The following is a 23,106-nucleotide window of genomic DNA, read 5'->3' as shown; positions in this document are numbered from 1 at the left end:
TTATAACAACATTATCAGCAATAGCCAAATTATGGAAAGAGCCCAAATGTCCATGAACTAATGAATGGATAAAGAAGATGTGGTATATATACCATACACAATGGAATATTACTCAGCCATAAAAAAGAATGAAATCTGCCGTTTGCAATGACATGGATGGAGCTAGAGAGTCTATCTTTCCTTCAGCTCTTCTAATATAGTCAATCTAGTACTTGGTCACTCATATTCTCTCATTAATAAAATTCTATGAGTCCTTAAGTTGAAAGTGATACATAAAGTTCAGGCAAGTAGTAAGGCAGTTAGAAAGTAAAGTATGTAAGCATTGATGATTACAAATTCATATTTGGCACATTTTTAATTGCTGACTGTCATACGTGTAGGATAGTATATAATCATCACTGCTTATTAACCTTAAGATTGGTGAGTGATTAAAATCTCCCAAAATGATCAAGTGCATACATTGGTAGGTTTGCAATCAGTTCTCCAGATCTGTGTAAATCTCAACTTCTGTTCCTTAATGGTTCAGGTAAACATTTGCTAAGCATCTGACAATTGTAATCTGCCAACTCAAAGATGGATCATATACTCTCTAAGAACTCTAGTGACTGAAGGGAAAATTACAGTTTTAATAGGGCTTTGAAGAATGGGAAGTCTTAAGGAGGCAAATGAAAGGGAATAGAGGACCACTTGAATCAAGCTTGGAGTCCAAGGTTTTCAATGCAATATTGTATGCATTTATGAATTATGTGTTAGTGGTTATGTGTAAGCTGTTAGGTATTGAACATGAGTATAAAAAGACCAGCCTTCCAGACTGGGTTCTAATCCTGTGAAGTTCACAGTTTTGAAAGAAAGATCAACTCTTCAAAAATTACAACACAAGGGACTGCATGGAGCACTGGGTGTTACACGAAAACAATGAATCGTGGATCACTACATCAAAAACTAATGATGTATTGTATGGTAACTAACATAACATAATAAAATTAAATTTAAAAAAATTACAACACAAGGAGATAATGCTGATAATCATAGTTAAAAATGTTTAGAGAAAGCAACGAATTCAATATTGGGAGCTTGGGAATTGCATTAAAAGTCAATCGGAGGGGGAGATGAACCATGAAAGACTATGGACTCTGAGAAACAAACTGAGGGTTCCAGAGGGGAGGGGGGTGAGGGAATGAGTTAGCCTGGTGATGGGTATTAAAGAGGGCACGTACTGAATGGAGCACTGGGTGTTATACACAAACAATGAATCATGGAACACTACATCAAAAACTAATGATGTAATGTATGGTTATTAACATAACATAATAAAATTTAAAAAATGTAACCTGAGGGAAAAAAAAGTCAGTGGCCCTTTGTGGATTAAGCTTAGGTGAAGATATGAGTGTAGAAAGTTTAGAAGTTAGGCTGTGATCAGATCTTGGAAAGCCTTATATGCCAACTTGAGGAATGTCGACTTGGTTTTCTAGGACTAGGTAATAGGGAGCCATTGAAGACTGTTAAACTTCAGAATGGCAGAATGAGATGAGGACTTTCAAAATGTAACTCATATAGCTCGTATAAAATAAATGGGAAATGGGAAGCACACAGAAAGATGGATCATTTCAGCATTCAGAGCTTACATATGGCAGCTGATGTCCTCTGAAAGTTTAGGAGTGTGTGACTAGTGATATTGTCATTCAATAAGTTTTGATCATAAGAAAATACAATGGAAAACTTGAAGATTGTTAAAATGTAGTTCTTGCACTAAGAACATGTAAATGAAAAGGCAGTTAATACTGAGTGGATAGAGGAGCAGAAGAAGAGTGTCTTAAGCAGACTCAGCACTGAGCACAGAGCCCAACACAGGGCCAGTCTCATTACCCTGAGATCATGACCTGAGTCAAAACCAAGAGTTGAATGCTTAAACGACTGTACCACCCAGGCGGCTCCATGATGTGCCCCTTAATTTTGTTAATTCCATTTTCTTTATCCATTTTGGGAAAATTTTTCCTTTATCATAGGTTATTTTACTCTTCCATTTGATGGGTTTTCTTTTGTAGGAACAGTGATCCATAAATTGACTTATTATTGTCTGGGGTGTTTATGCATAGTTGCCATGTTTTTTCCATCTTTAGTTTACAGGGGACCACTCTATGCTGATATTTATTTGACCCCATATGTTTCTTCTCACCTATCAGAGAACATTGTCTCTTTCCTGCACTTCTAGGTGAGGTCATGGTATTGTCTATTCCATAATAACTTTTTCAAGTCCATTGCGGTGTTTGGTGAGCTGCCTTTCTTGGGGAGAGAGTGGTCACTTGGCCTTCAAGGTTCCCTTCCTATTAAGAGGAAAGCATTGACAGAGAGTAGAATATTCAGGAAGTGATTTGTCCACTTCACTTGCCTTTCCCCAGCAGACATTTCCACTATCTTTCTCCAAAATGGAGCATTAGTGAGCTCTTTTTCAGAATTTTGTCCACTTTTGCCACCATCTGTATGAGTTTTCTATAGCTGCCATAACAAATGTCCACAAACTGGGTGGCTTGAAACAACAAAAATATATTTTCTGGAGGCCTAAATCCAAAATCAAGGTATTGGCAGAGTTCTATGCCTCTTTCCTAGATTTTGGAGGCTGCCAGCCATCCTTGGCATTCCTTAGCTTGTAACTACATAACTCCAATCTCTGTCTGTCTTCACATGGCTTTTACTCTGTGTCTCTTCTCCTGCTCATCACTTCTAAGGACCCTTGTCACTAGAATTAGGGCCCACCTAATCCAGGTTGATCTCATCTTGAGATTCTTAATTATATCTGCAAACACCCTTTTTTCAAATAAGATCATATTCATAGGTCTCAGGTACACAGAGCAATTGGGGTGCCACCATTCAAACCACTACACCACCTATATTATTATTTTTGGAAGGGTGTTGTTTTAGGACATGCTGTTAGTCATGTGGGTTCCTGAAAGATCTTTCTCATTTTGGGGCTGCCAGTTTTCAATGACCTTTTTTTTTTTTTTTTTTTTTTTTTGCATAAAGAAGTGTCTTTTCATTAGTTTGATTCTCTATTTTATACTTCTGTACAGTTTTAGGTACCCAACTTCAGCTCATTTCAGTGGGCTTCAATCTGTCATATCACCCTGGCAGTACATTCAAAATCATGAATACCAATGATACATATACCTTTACACTCTATTGTGTGATCATCTAAAACAGTATGTTAAAGCCCACTATGAAGGCTAGAACATGTTATATCATTTCTTCATTGTAATGAGATCATAGTAGTTTTCAAAACAGAAATGACAGGCTTCAACAGATTCAGAGTACTCATAATGTCACATCCTTACAAATTTTCCAATTAAACTCGCTCTATTTCCACTTACTAGATTCTCTTTTCAGTTTTCTGAATTAGCCAAGAATGTAGAGAGTTTATTCTGTGCAAACAGACTAAAATTTCCTTTCATATGCCACGTAAAGAAAACAGGACTATGTGATCCATCCACAGATTTCTGCTTATGCTTTTTCTTTCTGTTTTAATTTCTGTTGCAGATATAAGGTATCACCCAAAAAAACCAGTGCAACGTAGTCTAATGTTCTTGCTGGTCCAGATATGTGTATAAGCTCAGGCACAGGCCTGAGGTCCCAAATTTATAATTATTTAATTCAAACTTGTATGCCCAGCATTGTCTCCAAAGACATCTACAATGGCAGGGTACTCAGATCTAAAAGTGATGCCAATCCTTACACTCTTTTCCAGAGTAAACTTTCTCCAGCAAATATCTTGAACAAAAACAAGTATCTTGTTAGTGTTGAGTCTAGGGAACCAGTCAAAACTCCTTTCTCTCATAATGAATCCTTCCTCTCAGTAGATACCAGATAGGAACAATTTAGTCTTTCATAAAGAATCTGATATCATGGGGCCTCAGCAAATAAGAGGCTGGGTTCTTAATCTCATTCTGCCCAGGAAACTATTTATGGAAATATAATTATTTCCTCCCTAGTGACTATTTGTACATACCAAGAGATTTTGGATTTGGAGAATTTATGGAGCCATAAAATACGTACTGGTAGGCTTCTTTTATTTTTTAATGAATGAATGAATGAATTTTACTTTGTTTTAATAGACTTTATTTTAAAAAACAGTTTCAGGCTTACAGAAAAACTTGAAAAAAGGATACAGTTCAAATACATCTCCTCAATCAATTCATTGCTTCCCCTTTATTAATGTCTTGCATTAATGTGGTATTTTTGTTACAGTTCATGAATCAATATTGTTACATTATTATCATCTTAAGTTCATAGTTTACATTAGGGTTCACTCTTTGTGCTATGAAGTTCTATGGGTTTTGACAAATGTATGTCATGTATTCATCATTAGAGTGTCATATAGAAAATAGCTTCACTGCTATAAAATTACTCTGTGCACCACTGATTCATTCCCACCTTCCTCCCTACCCAACCCCCGGCAACCACTGATCTTTTTACTTTCTCCATAGTTTTGCCATTTCTAGAATGTCATATAGTTGGAATCATATGGTATGTAGCCCTGTAGACTGAATTCTTTCACACAATATGCACTTAAGATACCTTCATGTCCTTTTGTGGCTTGAGAGCTCATTTCTTTTTATCACTGATTATATCCCACTGAATGGATGTGCCACATTTTGTTTATCCATTCACCTCTTGAAGAATGAGGTGGTCGCTTCCCTTTGGGGCAATTGTGAATAAATAACACCTTTATAAACATTAGCATAACAGTTTTAGTGGGGACATTAGTTTTCAACTCATTTGGATAAATACCTAGAATCGTGATTACATGGTATGACTATGTTTAACTCTAAGAAACTGCCAAACTGTCTTCCAAAATGGCTGCACCATTTTGCATTCCCATTGGCAATCAATGAGAACACTTGTTGCTCTACATGCCTGTCAGAATTTGATGTGACTGTTTTTAGTCATTTTAGTTATGACAGATTTTAGTCATTCATCAGACGTGTAGTGCTACCTCACTTTTAATTTACAATTCCCTAATGACATATGACCTTGAGCATCTTCTCATATGTTTATTTCCTATGTGTATGTCTTCTTTGGTGAGGTGTCTATTCAGGTATTTGCCCATTTTTTATTAGATTGTTTCTTTTGCTGTTGTTGAGTTTAAATAGTTTTTTTGGGGATATTTTGAATACAAGTCCTTTATCAGATATGTGCTTTGCCAATATTTTCTCCCAGTCTGTGGATTGTTTTTTCATTCTCTTAACAGTGTCTTTCTCAGAGCGGAGTTTTCTGGGGGTTTTTGTTTGTTTGGTTGGTTGGTTTTGTTTAAGATTTATTTATTTATTTTAGAGAGAGAGAGAGCGGGGGTGGGGGGGAGAGAGGGGGAGAGAGAGAATCTCAAGCAGACTGCCTACTGAGCACAGAGCCTGACACAGGACTCAATCCCAGGACCCTGAGATCATGACCTGAGCTGAAACCAAGAGCCAGACTCAACCAACTGAGCCACCCAGGCACCACCTCTCAGAGCAGTTTTAATTTTAATGTAGTCCAATCTTATTTTTTTATTTCATGTATTGTACTATTGAGTGTTGTATCTAAAAGGTTATCACCAAATTCAAGGTTACCTAGATTTTATTCCTATTTTATTTTCTATGAGTTTTATAGTTTGGCGTTTTACATTTAGATCTATGATCTATTATCAATTTTTGTGAAAACTATAAGGTCTATCGTATGTAGATGTTCAGGTGTTCCAGCACTATTTGTTGAAAAGACTATCCTTTCTCCAATTGAAATGGCTTTGATCTTCTGTCAAAAACCAGTTCACTATATTAATGTTGGTCTCTTTTGGACTGTCTATTCTGTTCTATTGATTTGTTGATTACTTCACCAATATCACACTTCTTTGATTACTCTAGCTTTATAAGTCTTGAGTTTGGGCAATGTCAGCACTCTTTGCTTTCCTTTTCAATATTTTGTTGGCCTTTCTGGGTCTTTTGATATTCCATGTGAATTTAGAATCAGGTTGTTGATATCCACAGAATAACTTCTTGTATTTTGATTGAAACTGCTTTGATCAAGTTTGAAGAATTGACATCTTAACAACATTAAGGCTTCCTATCCATGAACTTGAAATATCTCTCCATTTATTTGGTTCTTCTTTGACTTCTTTCACTAGGGTTTTACAGTTTTTCTCATATGTTGTACATATTTTATTTATCCATGATTATTTCATTTTTTGATGCTTATATAAATGGTATAATTTCAAATGCAATTGTTTACTACTGGTATACAAAAAGCAATTTTCTTTTGTCTTTTTGTAACCTGCAACCTTGCTATAATTGCTTATTAGTTCCAGGAGTTCTTTTGGTTACTTTGGATTTTCTGTGAAGACAACCATGTCACCAGGAAACAAAAACCATTTCAATTCTTCTGAATATATTTTATTTCCTCTTTTAGTTTTGTTGAATTAGCTAGGACTTCCTGAATGATGTTGAATAGGACTGATAAGAGGGGTACAATGTTAACTTGTTCTTAATCTCAAGGGAAAGTATCTGGTTTTTCACTATTAGATATGTTACTTGTAGGATTTTTATAAGTGAATTTTATCAGTGTGCTTAAATTATTCTCTATCCATAGTTTGCTGAGAGTGTTTGTAATGAATCCCTGTTGGATTTTGTCAAATCCTTTTTCTGCATCTATTGCTATGATCATATGATTTATTTTTTAGCTTGTTGATGTTATAAATTACATTAATTGATTTTCAAATGTTGACCCAACCTTGCATACTTGGAATAATTACACTTAGTCACAATGTATAATTTTTTTAATACATCATAGGATTTCACTTGCTAATATTTTGTTAAGACTTTTTTCCCCCATGTTCATAGAAGTATTCACCTGGAGCTTTCCTCTATTACAGTGTCATGGTCAGATTTTGGTATTAGGGTGATACTGACCTCACAGAATGAGTTGGTAAGTATTCCCTCTGTTTTTGAAAGAGTTTGTAGAGAACTGATATACTTTCTTGCTTAAATGTTTGGTAGAATTCACAAGTGAAACCATCTGGACCTGGCACTTTGGATTTTGAATAGTTATTAATTTTTGATTCAATCTCTTTAATAAATGTAGTCCTATCCAGATCATCTATCTCTTCTTATGTGACTTTTGATCATTTCTGTCTTTTAAGGAATTGCTGCATTCATCTAAATTATCAAATGTGTGTCTACAGAGTTGTTCATAATTGTATTAGTCAGGGTTCTCCAGAGAAACAGAACCATCAATAGGAATTTATATATATTATATATATGTATATATAATATATAATATAATATATAGAGAGATTTTTAAATAAATTTATAAATAAATATATATGCATATATATATAGAGAGAGAGAGAAAGAGAAAAACAGGGAGAGAGAAGTGGGGGGCGTATTTTAAGGAATTGGCTCATTTGATTGTGGGGGTTGGCAAGTTCAAAATCTGTAAGATAGGCCAATAGGTTGGAAGCCCAAGGAGGTTGATGTTGTAGTCTTGAGTCTGAAGGCAGAATTCCTTCTTCCTTGGGAGAATTCAGTCTTTTTTCTTACAGCCTTCAAATGATTGAATGATGTCTTAGTCTGCTCAGGTTGCTATAACAAAATACCACAGACTGGGTGGCTTAAACAACAGATGTTTATTTCTCACAGTTCCAGAGGCTGGGGAGTCCAAAATCAAGGTGCCTGAATGATGTCAGTCAATTTGGTTCCTGGTGAAAACCCTCCTCCTGGCTTGCAGAGAGCCATCTTCTTACTGTGTACTCATATGATGGAGAGAGAAAGTGCTGGTGTCTCTTCTGCTTCAAGGGCACTAGTCCTATCATGGGGCTTCCACCCTCGTGATCTCATCTAAACCTAATTACCTTCCAAAGTCCCACCTCCTAAGACTATTACACTTGAGGTTAAGGGCTTAAATATATGAATTTTTGTAGAACACAAACATTCAGTCCATACAAATGAGGATCACCCACACCATGAAGGGTAAACTGTTTTCCTCATAGTCTATTGATTTAAATGGTAACTTCACAGCAACATCTATACTGTTGTTTGACCAAATAGCCGGGTACGACAGCCTAGCCATGCTGACATAAAATTAAACAACACAATAATATTCCTTTATTATCCTTTTAATATGCATGGGATTAGTAGTGGTGACCTCTCTTTTATTTCTAATATTAGTAATTTGCATCTTTCGTATTTTCTTGGTTAGCCTGGCTAGAGAAAAGTTTACCAATTTTACTGATCTTTTCAAAGAACCAGATTTTGGTATCACTGATTTTTTCTATTAATTTCTTGTTTTAAATTGCTTTTCTAATTTTCATTATTTCTTTTCTTCTGATTAATTTAATATTAATTTATTCTCTCTTTTCTATTTTCCTAATGTGGGAGCTTAAATGATTGACTTAGATTTTTTCTTTTCTAATATATGCATTTAATGCATATATGCATTTAATGCATATATTAAGCTCTGCTTTCACTATGTCCAACAAATTTTGTTAATGTGTATTTTCTTTTCATTTAGTTTTTTCCTTTTAAATTTTCCTGTATGTTATCTAAACATTTTTTTGTACCTGTATGTTATCTAAAATGTTGTTTAATCTCCAAATATTCCATCTATTGTTCTATTATTGATTTCCAGTTTAATTATGTTTTAATTTGGGAACATACTTCACATGATTTCTATTTGCTAAAAGTTTGTTAAAATGTCTTATGACCCAGAATATGTTAGAACATGGTGAATATTCTATGTGAGCTTGCAAAAAAATGTGTATCATGATGTTGTTGGATGAAGTATTTTATAAATGTCAATTAGGTCCAGTTTTTATAGTGCTTTTCAGTTGAAATACATGCTTATTGATTTTCTGTCTGCTGAATCTGTCAATTACTGATAGAGGGGTGTTGAAGTCTACAACTATGATAGTGGTTTTATCTATTTCTTGCAGTTTACCAGTTTTTGCTTCACAAATTTTGATGCTATGGTTAGGCATACACATTAAAGATTGTTATGTCTTCCTAAAGAATTTACCCTTTTATTATTATTTAATGTCTTTACTTTACTTTTTACTTATCTCTGATAGTCTTCCTTACTGTGTGCTTTGCTTGAAATAAATATAGCTACTCCAGGTTTCTTTTGATTAGTGTTAACATGGCATATCATCCTCCAACCTTTTTTACTTTTAATCTACATGTATCTTTATACTTAAAATGGGTTTCTTGTAGATAACATATAGTTGGGCCTTCTTTTCCTTTTTTTTGTTTTTTTATCCACTCAGCAAGTCTCTGTCTTTTAAGTAGTGTATTTTTATTTCATTTTTATAACTAAAATAAAGTCATTGCTAGAACAAAAAGACTTACCTCTTAGAAGGTAACTTCTCTTGTTAAATTGCAACTGACTCAGTCATACTGCTAAATTATATACACAGGAAATTTGTTTTATTCAGTCAACTTTTGTCTTTGCATCGATGGCCCTCTGGTTTACACCCCTTTCATAAACTTAAGCACCAGATAATTTAAATATCAATTAGAAATCTTTATGGAGATGTACTGTACTGGCACATCATGCATAACGGAGAACTAATTATCATCACTTTTCATCTGTTCCTGCTTCTGCATTCTCTATCTTAGGTAGCAATGTTTGCATTTGCCCAGTCTCTCAATGCTGAAAGCCTGGAATCATCGTTGGCACCCTTGCTCCTTCATCTCATCCATCACCAAATCCTACAGATTAGTATACCTGCTCAACACCTGTACAAGTCATTCATTCTGTTGACTTCCACTAGCCATCGATGCAAAGACAAAAGTTGAATCTGTGAAGGCCCCTTGAATAGAGATGGAGATGGAGTTAAAGACATCGAAAATTGTAAAAGCCAATTATAACCTATTCATCATTGGATTTTATAATTTAATAACTTACAATAAAGAACAACCCTTTGTGTGCCTCTAACTAGACTGAGTCATTCCTAGAAAGTATATGGTCATCTCTAGCAGCCTTTATATTTTGTTCTCATGAACTTGTGGTATTAATTTTAAATTCATCTATTATTTATCATATATTATTACAATTCATATTGTTACTTATGAAAAACTACTATGTATATGCAAGGTATTCTGTTGAACATTCTGTGGGATACAAAGATAAATCAAGCGTAAACTGCCCTTAAGATACTTATGGACTAGTATGGAGAAATAAGATACAAACTTAGGTTAAGTATACAAGGAGTACAGTGTTAAGAATCACAGACAATTTAAAAATGAAATTAAGTAAACAACCCCATTTACATTAACGTCAAAGACACATAAAATACTTAGGAATACATTTAACCAAAAAAAAGTTCAAAGTTTATAGTCTGCAAAATACAAAATATTTGTTAGAAGAAATTAAAGAAGATCTAAATACACGGGCAAACATCCCATGTTCATGTGTTCATGGATCAGAAGCATTGTTATGCATTGTTGAAAAGACAATACCCCTCATGTTTATCTACAGTTGCAAAAATTCCCTCTCAGAGTCCCAACTGACTTCTTCCTAAAAACTGAAAGGTGATTCTAAAATTCATATGAAATTGCAAGGGACCTGAAATAGCCAAAACAATAGCAGAGTTTTACCCTGTTTTTCCTCATAATAATGAGCATGTTTTCTGGGGTTTGATTTCCAGTTTTGCCACTTGCCAGCTATGTTGTCCAGGTCTCAATGTCCTCATTACATAGAGGTGTTTTAGGAATTATATAAGTTAATACATAGAAAGTGCTTACAGAAGCATTGGCACATTGTACACCTTGATTTTGTCTTAGTTATTATTATTATCATCACCTCATAGGGGTATTGTGAAGCTCAAAAAAGATAATGTGTATGAAACCTTTTGTAATGTACTGCTATTATCATTTTGTATTATAGTGACACATGTATCCACCATCCTTATAGAGTATAGAAGAACACAGACTATTAATTTTTAATGGCCTACATTGCACATAATAAATGCTCAGAAATTCATATTTTAGTTAACTGTTACTTTTATGATCAAATCACGAAGGACTTTCGATTATGCTAGGAATAAAGTCTAAGTATCATTGCATCAAGACCACTCTCAATCTTGCTATAAAATATAGATCCCCTTATGTCTTCCGCTCTATCACTGGTCTTGAAAGTGGAGTCACAATGGACCATTCATTGCAGTGTGGGAGGAAAATTTTAGAAATTCTAACTACATGTAGTTTTTATCTCATCCTTTGTGAATTTTCTTCTGTTTTATATATATCTTTATTAATGCATGCAAAAATATTATGAAATGCTCTAATATGTAAATAAATGCTAAATGGATATTGCAAGTGTAGGTTCAAAAAATTTTCACTGGAAATCAGTGCGCTATCCCACAACGTGGTCTTTCTCCTAGCGCCAAGCAGATCTATTCAACTCCTTCTAGGACACAGCTTATATTTTTCTGTTCCGAAATCTAGCTCACAACCAGTCTGTTTGTTTCGAATGACAGTATGGCAGCCACCCCTTTTCAAGCTGCAACTTGCATACTTCACACCAAGACTAAACTATCACCAAAGGAAAACTTCTTTAAAGAAGGGTCTACACCTCGTCCATCATGGTATCTACCTTGAAGCCCCCACCACTTTACCACACAAAAGCGTTTTCCATAGTAACAGGCTCCAAATAGATGTTGGTTTCACGCATAAGCTAACATGATATTGCTATCAAGAGGCAGGAGAGTGTGCTGGTTAACAGCAAAGGCTCATATCCGGGTTCTGCCCCTTACAAACTGGCCGGCCACAAGCCTCAGCTTCTTCCTCCGTGAAATAAAAGTAATAAGAGTACCTCTCTTATAGCCATATTGTGAAAGTGTATTTGGCTAGTACCAGGAACAAAACAAGCGCTTCATAAATGTTAGTATTATTATGGTCTTCCTGAGACTCAAACCCAGTAATGTCTGCAAAGCCTCTAGTACACACTGAGTGAATAAGGGGACTGAATTTTCTCTACCAGCCATGTTGACATGAATAATCTGTGGTGACTTCTTTCTCCTTCCTTCTAATTTATCACCTCATATTTATAGACAACTTTCTTGAGACTATCATGGCACGGTTCACTTGAATTGATTAGTTCATATACTCTTCCACGTCTTATGAATTAATCTCTTAAGAAGAGTAACCATGTTTTGCTTTGGGTTTTGTTGTTGTTTGTGTAAGATTTATTTATTTATTTGAGAGAGAGAGAGAGTGGGGAAGGGGGGAGACGGAAAAGGAGAGGGAGAGAGTCATGCACTGAGTGCTGAGCCCACGCGGGGCTTGTTCTCACAACCTTGTGATCATGACCTGAGCCAAACCAAGAGTTGGCCTCTTAACCAACTGCGCCACCCAGGCACCAACAGGTATTGTTTTAACAGTATCATTGTTGCTGCTGTTGTTTTTGTTGCTGTTGTGCATTTTAACAAGATAAACTCTACATTTCCAAAACTTGTGCTATGAATCTGGCAGACAAAACTCTCCTTTTGGATTCCAATAGCAATTTTCTTTGCAGTTTTACGCACATAGAGTTATTTAAAAGTGTTGTAGGACTAACACTAGTTGATTCTTTGCCTAGGTAATAAAATTAAATAAAAGCATTATCTTGACTCAAAAACATTAATTTAGTAGCATTAATTAATGCAGCAAATGTCAACTGTCAAAACTTCATGAAATGCAAAGTGGGATAACTGCCATTTAGTGTACACTTTTTTCCTTGTCAATGGACAAAATCAGGGACCTCTGTGGTCCCTGTTCAATATTATCCTGGGGCACCTGGGTGGCTCAGTCGGTTAAGCATCTGCCTTCAGCTCAGTCATGATCCCAGGGTCCTGGGATTGAGCCCCATGTTGGGCTCTCTGCTCAGTGGGAACCTGCTTCTCCCTCTCCCTGCCGCTCTCCCTGCTTGTACTCTCTCTCTGTTGAATAAATAAATAAAATCTTTTAAAAAATATATTATCTTGAATTTCCCATATCCCTTCAAGAGTTGGAACAATGAATTTCCCAAAATGTCATGCCACTTGAGTATAAGTATGTGGAGAAGATGATAGTGGAACGGCGGGAGGGGGCAGATTAGACAATTTCTTCCATCTTATGAACATTTGAGAGGGTTTTCCTTTGCCCTTTAAGACTTCAAGAACTGATTATCTTTTAAATCAACACATCCCATTATGTTGATACAGCTATTAGATTGTAAAAAAATTATTTTTGTAGGTGACATAATTGTGTAGAAAATCCCAAGGGATCAACAACAAGAACAACAACTCCTGGAACTAATAAGTAATTACAGTAAGGTTTCAAGATACAAGGTTAATACACAAAAGCCAATTGCTTTCCTATATATCTGCAAGGGACAATTGGAATCTAAAATTCAAAACACAACACTATTTACAATAGCACCCTAGGTATAGATCTAAGAAAATGTAAACAGGATCTATATGAGGAAAAATGTAAACAGGATCTATATGAGGAAAAATATAAACTGAAGAAAGAAATCAAAGAAAGATCTAAATAAATGGAAATATATTTCCCTATAAGAAGACTTAGTATTGTTAAGATGTCAGCTTAGATGTGAATTCAGATACCTCATTGATCAATATAGACAGATGGCAATAAAGTATACGAAAAGATATTCAACATCCTATGACTTTAGGGAACTGTTGATTAAAACAACAATGAGATGCTATGACACACCTATTTGAATGGCTAAAATTCAAAACATGGACAACACCAAATACCGGTGAGAATGTGAGGCATCAGGAACTCTCATCCATTGCTGGTGAAAATGCAAAATGGTACTACCATTTTGGAGGACACTTGGATAGTTTTATATAAAACTAAACATAGTCTTACCATATGATCCAGCAATCACTCTCCCAGATATTTATCCAAATGAGTTGAAAACGTATGTCCATACAGAACCCTGCACACGAATGCTTATAGTTTTATTCATAATTGCCAAAAATAGGAAGCAACCAAGACATGTCCTTCAATCAGTGAATGGAAAAACAAACTGTGGTACACCCACTCAATGGAATTTTATTGAGCAATAAAAGAAATGAACTATTAAGCCACAAAAAATCATGGAGGAACCTTAAATATACATTGCCAAGTGAAAGAATCCAGTCTAAAAAAGCTATATACTGCATGATTCCAACTATATGACATTCTAGAAAGGCAAAAGTATAGAGACCATAAACAGACTGGTGGTTGCCATGCATTCAAAGGGAGGGGAAGAGGGGGGATAAATAAGCGGAGCACAAAGGATTTTTAAGGGCAGTGAAACTATTCTGTATGATACTGTAATGGTGGATACATGACCCTACATTTGCTAAAACCCATAGAACTGTACCACACAAAAGCTGAACCCTAATGTCAGCTATGGACCTTAATTAATAATAATGTATCAATATTGGTTCATCAATTTAACAAATGTACCACACAAATGCAAGATGTTAATAATAGGGGACACTGTACAGAGGACGAGTGGGTATATGGTAATTCTCTACTTTCTGCGAACTTAAAACTACTCTAAGATATAAATTATATTGTAAAAAAAGTCCATAGTAAATTAAAAAATTAATTCACAGCAAATTACATATATACATGTGTATAAAAATACCTGTATAATGCATATGCATGTACACACATTCAGATGAAATAACTATGCATCTTTTTTTAATGATAGTTTTTTGATATTGTATTCTGTTATTTTCCCTCTTCTATTACAGTGCTTCTACAGGGACTGTCATCAGGAAGTGAGGAAATGCAGGTAGTTATGCTAAATTATGCTTACAAGAAATGTGGTAGTGAAGGGAACTGAGCGGAAATGGATAGCTGTGGGAATCTGAAGGTCTACTAAAGAATTATTTTAAAAAGATATGATGATGCCAATTATAAAAATAGGTAGTTAGTAGCTCATTAAATTTTGCTCTTTAGTTATTTCACTTTCTTTCAAGGAATACAGACGGATACTTGAATATGAAACTGTTAAAATGTGAGGAAAACAAACAAGCACATACCAAGTCATTGATGCTGATCATTAGAACGTGCTGATACTCTCTGCCGTCTTTACCTTCAATATCACAATCGGATGATGCTACTGGCAACAGAACAAGGATCAGGGGAGGAATTCCAAAGATATACCTAAAAGAAACTAAATTGAACAGTGAGTAAGAATAAGCTGAATGTTGTAAGTCATATTATATCATTTGTGTTGTTTCAATCGGCCTGACCATTTATTTCTAATAACTTTTTGGAATGCACCTTGGCTTTTGGATAGTGTGGGAAGACCCTAAAATTCAGTATTATGTAACAACCAAGGTAGGGCTGCATTTTAGAGTTTAGATTTCTTTCATTTTTTTACTTAAAAATTACTCTTTGGAAAAGCACTGAACAGGTGTGATGAAAGCAGACTCTCTGCCTTTGAAAAACACTCTAGGGTATAAATCAGTTTATTCAATTTTGATTTATATTGAACATTCCTACAAGAAAAGGCATCTACAGGTAAACAGGTAAACTACAGGTAAAAAAAAGTTACACATTTTTGAAATTTTATGATTTATGGCATGTATATTTATGTAAACCTTGATGACTGTCCAAGTACCCAGCCTCTTCCTGGAGGCAGCACTGCACCTTTATTTCCATGGTACTGTGATTATATTCTTTCTTTTTAATGATGGACCTTAAAGGGTTTACCCTTCCCAGAACTGTGACAAAGTTGACATTTACATTTTGACACTCTATCTTTTCAGTATATTCTTTGTTTCTAGGTGTCCAGAGACCCATATTTTCTACAAACACAGCTCTGTCTAGCTTCTTGACATGTTAGAAAAACCCATTAAATAAATTCACACCCTGGTAACTAATGATTTATATCTGTTTTGATAAGCCTTCCTACTTAGAGGCATTTGTCTAATCGAAAGGAATGAAATTATAAATGGTATCATTTCGGGCAGTAATAATGCACTGATGGAGAGCCCGTTATTCCCAGAGACATTAAAATGTCGTTATATAGAGATGTATTTCTTCATAAGTCTGCCAAAATGTCTTGTTTGTATCTTTCTGCAAATTCTTGAGTTACGTTGACAATATATCTCCTTTTAATTTCCCAAATGAAGTTTAACTGTACTTGATGAGTGCAAGACATTCCACACCTGTGTCTTTTTTGATTAGGACTACAAACAATACCCTTTGGAACCCAAGGAACTAATATTGTGACATATGTTAAATACATCATAAAGTTCCCAATAATATTATCTGTTGTATCATTATCTGTCATATAAAAGTCAGTAGCACTCCCCAATAAATGATGAGCTATTTGTTACCCATATTTTTACAAATAGAGAAAGCAGGCTAAATAGCAGGTATGAGAACAAACACAAATCTCATCTCCATATATCACGGACACTTGACAAAGTAAGAGAAACAAAATAAGACATGGAATTGATTCATAGCTGCCATTAAGAGTCTATACACATACCCGCAAAATTCACTTAGGAGATTAATGATGACGATGATGATAGTTATGTTTGAGTACCCATCATGTGCTAAGCACTTTGTTACCTTACACCTATCTGTAAAGATCAAAAGAGTCCTACAAATTGATCTTTTGTAAAAACCAGATAATAGGTGCCAGGTCTGGATTCTAACCTGAGTTTACTGCCTCACCAGAAATGGTCATAATCTTTTGATAACATGTAATTACTTTAGTCCTCTAAATGAAACCACTTCTATGTAATATTACATAGCTCTACCTCTCTCTTGTACTATTGCTCCTTCATCCTGAAGATTCTCAAAGAAGAGTCAATTGCTATTTATTTACTAGATCCTGACTTTGTAATTGGATTTGTACAGACTGCATAGATCCAAACTTCATTTCTTCTGTCTTCTTACAGGTGTCCAAAAAGGAACACTTTGGAAAGAGTAGATGATAATTTATATAGCATATAACTTGAAATGAGTTTTAAGGGGAATATAATAAAATAAACACTAGAATGAAAAAAGAGACCTTTTTTTATTCTACATAAATGTTATTTTAAAGGTCCATCTTTTACTTTTTGACAAAGGAGATTGTTTTATTTTCTATGAGCACTACCTGTCGTGTCCTCTTCACCCCAACTTTCAGTAAGTGCTCCCCAAGTTCATATCGATCCATTTATTCATTGAATGACATTTACCAGTGCTTTCAATGGTGGCTTGGTAGAAAACTTAGTCTTTTTCATGTATTACAACTAGTTTCTCAATCCTGAAACTTAATTTGCCTTGGGGCACCTGGGTGGCTCAGTCAGTTAAGTATCTGACTCTTGATTTCTACTCAGGTCATGATCTCAGGGTCGTGCGATTGAGCCCCCCTTCAGGCTCTGAGCATGCAGTCTGCTTAAGATTCTCTTTCTCTCTCCCCCTCTGCCCCTGCCCTCTCTTGCACGTGCATTCTCTAAGTAAATAAATGAATGAATGAATGAATGAATGAATAAAATCTTTTTTAAAAAATGAAACATAATTTGCTTTGTCTATAAAGACAAAGCCATTGTTGCCATTGTTGTTAAATAGGCTAGCTCCAGATGGACTAAGCCAAAACAAAACACAGAGGGTTGGGGTATGGAGACTTGGGGTTTTTGTCTTGGTGTGACAACGGGTTGTATGACAATGGGTTGTGTGACTAAGTGAATGACAGCATCTTTTAAGTTTAATTTAACTGATCTGTAAAATGGAAACTTTAGACTAAATGATCCCTTAATGTCCCTTTCAACTTTCAAGACCTTAATTCTAAGAATCTCCCTGGCCATCCCAATAACGTATTTCTTTAGACTTGAAATCGCCTCATGGACAATACTGCAAATACACCCAGGGCTTCAGACCCACATCTCACATGTTCCCACCTCTCAAATTAACAACTGCAGTTTGGTCTGCAATTGAAGTCTTTTCTCCACACCATCCAGAGAATAAACATATTAATATTGCCTAGTTTGAGCATGCTTTTGACATTGTTGTCACAATAGGAAAAAACTCTGCTTTTATTCTGTTTTGTTTCAGATTATGCATAGATATTCACCCCTTTCATGACCCTGAACTTTTCTTTAAATTACAGAAAAGACAGACCATAAGGAATAATGCAAGGCAAGCTTGGGCCTGTGGAATTTTGTCTTTAGATTTCCTGAAGGGATTGAAACTGGAGAATTTGTTTCTCAATAGGGAATTTGGTTACACCAGAATGATGGCTGTCTAAAAAAAAAATTCTTGTTGGTTTTTAATTTAAGCCAAATAATACATTCAATCCTCAGCTGCATAAGTTATGGGGTCAAAGTGAACATAAATAAATTAGTTTCTACACCCTATCAAATGCAATCTTTCATCCCTCTTTAAGACAAGTAAGTGCTTATTGAATGTCCGCTATAAACATTTCATAGACCCATTTTCATTGGGAATTAAAAGAAATACTCAAAATATATTCAAGATGGAATAGAAAACATTATCTGAATTCTGAATATATAATATGACTTGGCTTTAATATGAACAATTGGCACAAGCAAATTGGTGCATAAAGAGAAGAAAAAGTTAATAAACAGAAAACAACCATGAGTTGTATGGAAATCAGCTCGTTAAGATTACGAACATAAATTTGATTATCCTCATATAAATAAATCTAATTTCTGCCACAATCAATATTAACACTGCTCTGTAAACTCTATCCACAAATCCCATGATAAACACTTAAAGACATTTCTGCAGCCATCCTATGAGACTGCATGCAATATTTCATTTAATCTCATAACCACTTCAGGAGGTAAGTACTACCAATTATTCACAGTTCTGAAAATGGAGAATCTAAGGAACAAAGAAACTTTCCCCCCATATATAACATGTATAGTATGAGACAGGTTAAAGAGTTTAGAAACTCAGCTTTTAGCCACTGAGCTGAACTGCTTCCTACAAAAACAAGCGTGTGTGCGTGTGTGTGTGCAGTCAAGGGAATGTACAAAAACCCATCTTTTTCCACATGAACCCCACTAAGGTGCTTCCTGGTCAAGCTCTGAAACACTGCATCATACACTCCTATTTCAAGAAAAACAGACACTAAATATTTGCTCTTATGACACCAGGCTATGTGTCAGAGGTTAGACCAGAAAAAATAATCTCATGTGCATGAATGTGAATATGACATATAAATGGATCCTATAAAATAGTTTTTTCCATTTTTGTTTAAGATACTGAAACACTGATGTGGTACCATGTGTGATTCTCCTTTGTACCTGTTCAGGCTTTCTCATCTTTCTCGGTTCCCTGTTTCTATTACTATTCCATTTTTGGTCCTCAAATGTGATTAAATTACCTAAACTAGATAGTACCCTTGAGAACCACGTAGTAGGGCCTCAACTACTTCAACTCCCCAGAGAAGCAGCAAAGGAAAAGTTTAAAGAGTAACTCTATCCTTAAGCTTCTTGTAAAATCTCTTGGAAATGCAAAAGCCACACATTATAATCACTATTTTTATCAGAAGTTTAGAATTCTAATGTTTTGTTTGCAAATAGCTTTTGGTAGGTGAATAATATAGATACACTTCAGGAAATAAAGCTCCTTGTTAATGCATATCCTCGCTTTCTTTGTTTTTGTTTTTTAACCTCGCCATTTCAAATCAGAGCTGACGCAGGTATTAGAACCAAGAGCTACAGGAAAGAAGTAATTGCAGGAGATCCACGGCATTTGGAGGCAGATAGGGATACACCTAATTTCTAATTCTATACAAAACTTCTGGAGGGCACCCATTACAAATCTTTTTCCATAATCGTCTTCCATACTCTACCCACCCCACCCGCTTTATGTTGTTACTCATCTGGTACTTCTTGGCTATGCCAAGTCAAGATTCTTTAATACCTATGAGGGAGGAAAGGCTCTTTTGATCTAACGGTGTAGCCTGCAAAGCGCACAGGCCAGGCATGAAACGGAAGAGCAATTTGCTCCCTATTCCCGCACCCTCCTCCCCCCCCTTTTTTTTTGCATGAGGAAGTATTTACTATAAAATATTCTAATTTCCCTCACTAGATCTTCGCCCCTCACATCTCCTTTTCTTCTTTTTTTCCCATCCAGTAAACTTTTTGGCTCTTTCCCTTGGCCGTATGGGAATCCGGCTCGCTCGCCTCAGCTCTGCCCTTGTCCGTAGTCCACACGAATAAAAATATATTACATCTCGGCCAAGGTCTAGAATTTAGACTTAAGCCTATTTAACCCTGCCTCCACCAAGGAGCACCCATATAGGAAAAAACAGAAACCCGAAACTCGCCTTTCTCGGTGCTAGCCCGAGGACTTGGGTTCCCGGCAAAGGGCACGAGGTACAGCCCCAGTCGGAAACTCCCAGCCCCGCTGAGGGGGCGAAACGGGGCTTTCCAGAGACCTGTCCCCATAGGGTTTAAAAAGCGCGTCCCGTGGGAGCTTCGCTTTCACTTCTCTAGAGAGTAGGGAACTACACGAGCTCAGGTAACTGGCCCCTACCCGGGCATCAGTGAGTAATTGGGCGCCGCCAGGAGCACGGGTACGGCGGGCAGGGCGCCGGGTTGACAGAGGGCAGCGCTGGCTCGGGAAGACTGACGGCGAGCCACTGGCTACCTCTGAGACCTGGTTGCGGGCTGCCACCGCTGAGCGGCGCGGACGCTGCAGCGCCGCGCCTCGAGACGCAATTCGGCGTCGGGGACGGCTTCTCGCCGTGGGCTAGGCGCAGCAGTCCCGACTGCAAGTGGCGGCTGTGGGCCAGGGTGCCGAAGCGCGGCTGACGCCTGCCCGTGGGAGAGCCAGTGCTCTCGGCAGGTCCAAAGTACAAGGCTGGGCTGTTCCCGGACGCGCCTGGGCGCGGGGCCCGGCGACGCGTCCTGGAGTCCCCCGGCGTGCCGGGCGCGCGGACTGGTGCGCCTGGGAGAGGAGCGCTTACCATGGAACATGGTCTGCGGGAGGCGGGCGTGGTCATGATGACCGCAACTGCAGCAGGAGCGAGCTCTCACCGCCCATAGTCGCTGCCAGAACCCTGGTCTTCCGCGGAGTTGCCGGGAGTCCGTGCCGGGTAGGGCGGCCTCTGCCGCTGGTTCCTCTCACCCACGCCGCGCCTGCTGCTTCATCCATCCCAAGGGGGGCGGCACACACCACGGCCCGGCTCTGCGCTTTGCCTTTCCCATAACTTCCGTAGGATCAGCCGGCAGTGTACTTTCAGTTTCTACTTTGCGCCGGGTCTGCAGGTTTGATCTTTGGGTTCACCACCGAGGTGCCTGCACCGCCCCACCTCTCTTGAGCACCTGCGTCCTCCCCTAGCTCTTCTTGTGCACCTGAACCGGGACCAGAGGAGGGCGCGAATCTCCAAAGCACCACACACAGGAGGAATGAGCTGGCCTTCTGAATGAGAACAATTCGAGGCAAAAGACTTTCCAAATGACCTCTAACCGTCTTGGCAAAGCTAGGCGACTGGGATCTAAATGTATTGGTTGCTAATCTGTGGAAGCCACAAACGTGTAGGGCGAAAGCTGGGCAATTGCAAGCCTACGCCACCAAGGAGCCGTCGCAGGTCTTGCCACGGATGTAGTGGACGATGCCAAGTCGTCTCGAAAAAAAAGAAAAAGGAAGTAAAGAAAGATTAAAAGGGTCACGCCCTCCGCCCCTCAACCTCTGTAATCAGTCTCTTTCTGCCCTGTGTTTTGTAGATGCACCTGCCCAGGTGAGACCTCAAAGAAAAATAATCCTGTGGGTGCATCTAATCTGGTAAGTGGTGTTTGGACCCGAAACACAAAGCCCAGATTAGGTGGAGAAAATGGAGACTGACTATAATAGTTGATAACTATGACTCCCACCTATGCATTTATCTGAATTGACCAATAAGTCATACTAACCATTTTTACTTTGTTTTACTGAGGAGTTAATTTTTTTTCTAAGCCTGAATTATTTTAGTATTTCCTGTTTGAATTTGTTTTCTGATATTCTGCAGGAACCCTGCTTAAAAGAAGGTGGGTAAAGTAGTAACGGTGATGATGATAACAGCTATCATTTATCTAGCATTTGCTCTGTACTAATATTGTGCTAAGCATTATATATTATATATATATATAATATATATATATATATATATACTCTCATGCAAAATTTTCTATGAGTAGACACTTTCCTTATCCGCACTTCACAGATGTGGGAACTGGGACTTCCTTAAGTAACTTGCCAGAGTTCACTTAGCTGGTTAGTAACAGAGCTTGGACACAAACCTCCTGTATTCTGGCTCTAGAGTTCATGCTTGCAGCCTCTGTGTTAGCCCTCCTTGTGAACAATGTGGAAATTGATGCGCGGAGAGAGACAGCGTCAGGTATCATGTGGGTATGTCTTTGCCCCACTGTGGGGGACCTCAGGAAAGCTTTTTGGGGTTTCTGAGTTCTGAATTGAGACTCAGGTGGGAACTAACCTAGGGATGTGAACATTCCATATTCAGTTATAGTGTGAACAAAGAAAAGAGGAAAAGAAAGAAGGGAGAAAGAAGAGAATGACAGTGAGAGTGAGACAGAGTTGCTCAAGCCTGAAGCTTGAATCTCCATTTCCTCTTTTAGTCTCACTTCTTACATCCTATCCATAGGCAAGTCTTGTCCACTCTACCTCTAAAATAAATCCTGAATCCAATCTGTCCACTCTGTGAATTGCACATGGGCAAACCATTAAAACCCTGCTGTCTGGGGGATCTTCCAGCTTTCACTCTTGCTTAGGACCCCTTCACTCTCCTCATAGCAGCAAGATATTTGATTTATGCAATGCCATCTTCTGTGACCACCCTCTGGCCACTTGCCACTGTGCACCAAGCCTTCAAGGTCGTCCTGTGTGATCTGGGGGCTACTGTCTTCTCTGACGCCCTCTGGTACACGACTCACTCCGCTCCTGCTGTGTTCTTCCCTGTGCTCAGCCAAGCCTCTGTCCACTTAGAATAGTATCCAGTACACAGGTATTCAGAAAGTATTGTTGAGTGACAGAATGAGAGAGAACAACTGTATGAGAATGCATGAATGAGAACACGCATGAAGAGAAAATATGTAAAGGCAGAAGGGAAATAGAAGGAAAGAGGAGGAGAAGGAGG

At 37.4% G+C, this 23,106-nt stretch overlaps 1 protein-coding gene and 1 long non-coding RNA gene across 10 annotated transcripts in view; one reads left to right on the top strand and one right to left on the bottom strand.

The window, feature by feature from the left end:
* Positions 1-21,648, bottom strand: part of IL7 (interleukin 7) — a 45,743-nt gene extending 24,095 nt beyond the window's left edge. The window contains exons 1-2 of the mRNA XM_036110942.2: positions 20,941-21,648; positions 15,041-15,174 (exon numbers count right to left, since the gene is read on the bottom strand). Coding sequence (XP_035966835.1) covers positions 15,041-15,174; positions 20,941-20,950 — 144 coding nt within the window. The 5' untranslated portion in view covers positions 20,951-21,648. The remainder of the gene's footprint in view (positions 1-15,040; positions 15,175-20,940) is intronic.
* LOC144381846 (uncharacterized) overlaps positions 1-23,106 on the top strand; it is a 367,900-nt gene that overhangs the window by 20,735 nt on the left and 324,059 nt on the right. For 5 of the 9 annotated variants that reach the window (XR_013447825.1, XR_013447830.1, XR_013447824.1 and 2 more), the window contains 4 exons: positions 6,896-6,948; positions 14,750-14,790; positions 14,978-15,186; positions 21,701-21,758. This is a non-coding gene — a long non-coding RNA (uncharacterized LOC144381846). The remainder of the gene's footprint in view (positions 1-6,895; positions 6,949-14,749; positions 14,791-14,977; positions 15,187-21,700; positions 21,759-23,106) is intronic. The other 4 variants (XR_013447831.1, XR_013447826.1, XR_013447828.1 and 1 more) reach the window with 1 other exon arrangement.

The sequence above is a fragment of the Halichoerus grypus genome, chromosome 5 (genome assembly GCF_964656455.1).
Source record: "Halichoerus grypus chromosome 5, mHalGry1.hap1.1, whole genome shotgun sequence".
Taxonomy (NCBI): Eukaryota; Metazoa; Chordata; class Mammalia; order Carnivora; family Phocidae; genus Halichoerus; species Halichoerus grypus.
The sequence above is the reverse complement of the archived record's forward strand: the minus strand, read 5'-3'. Positions and strand labels throughout refer to the sequence as shown.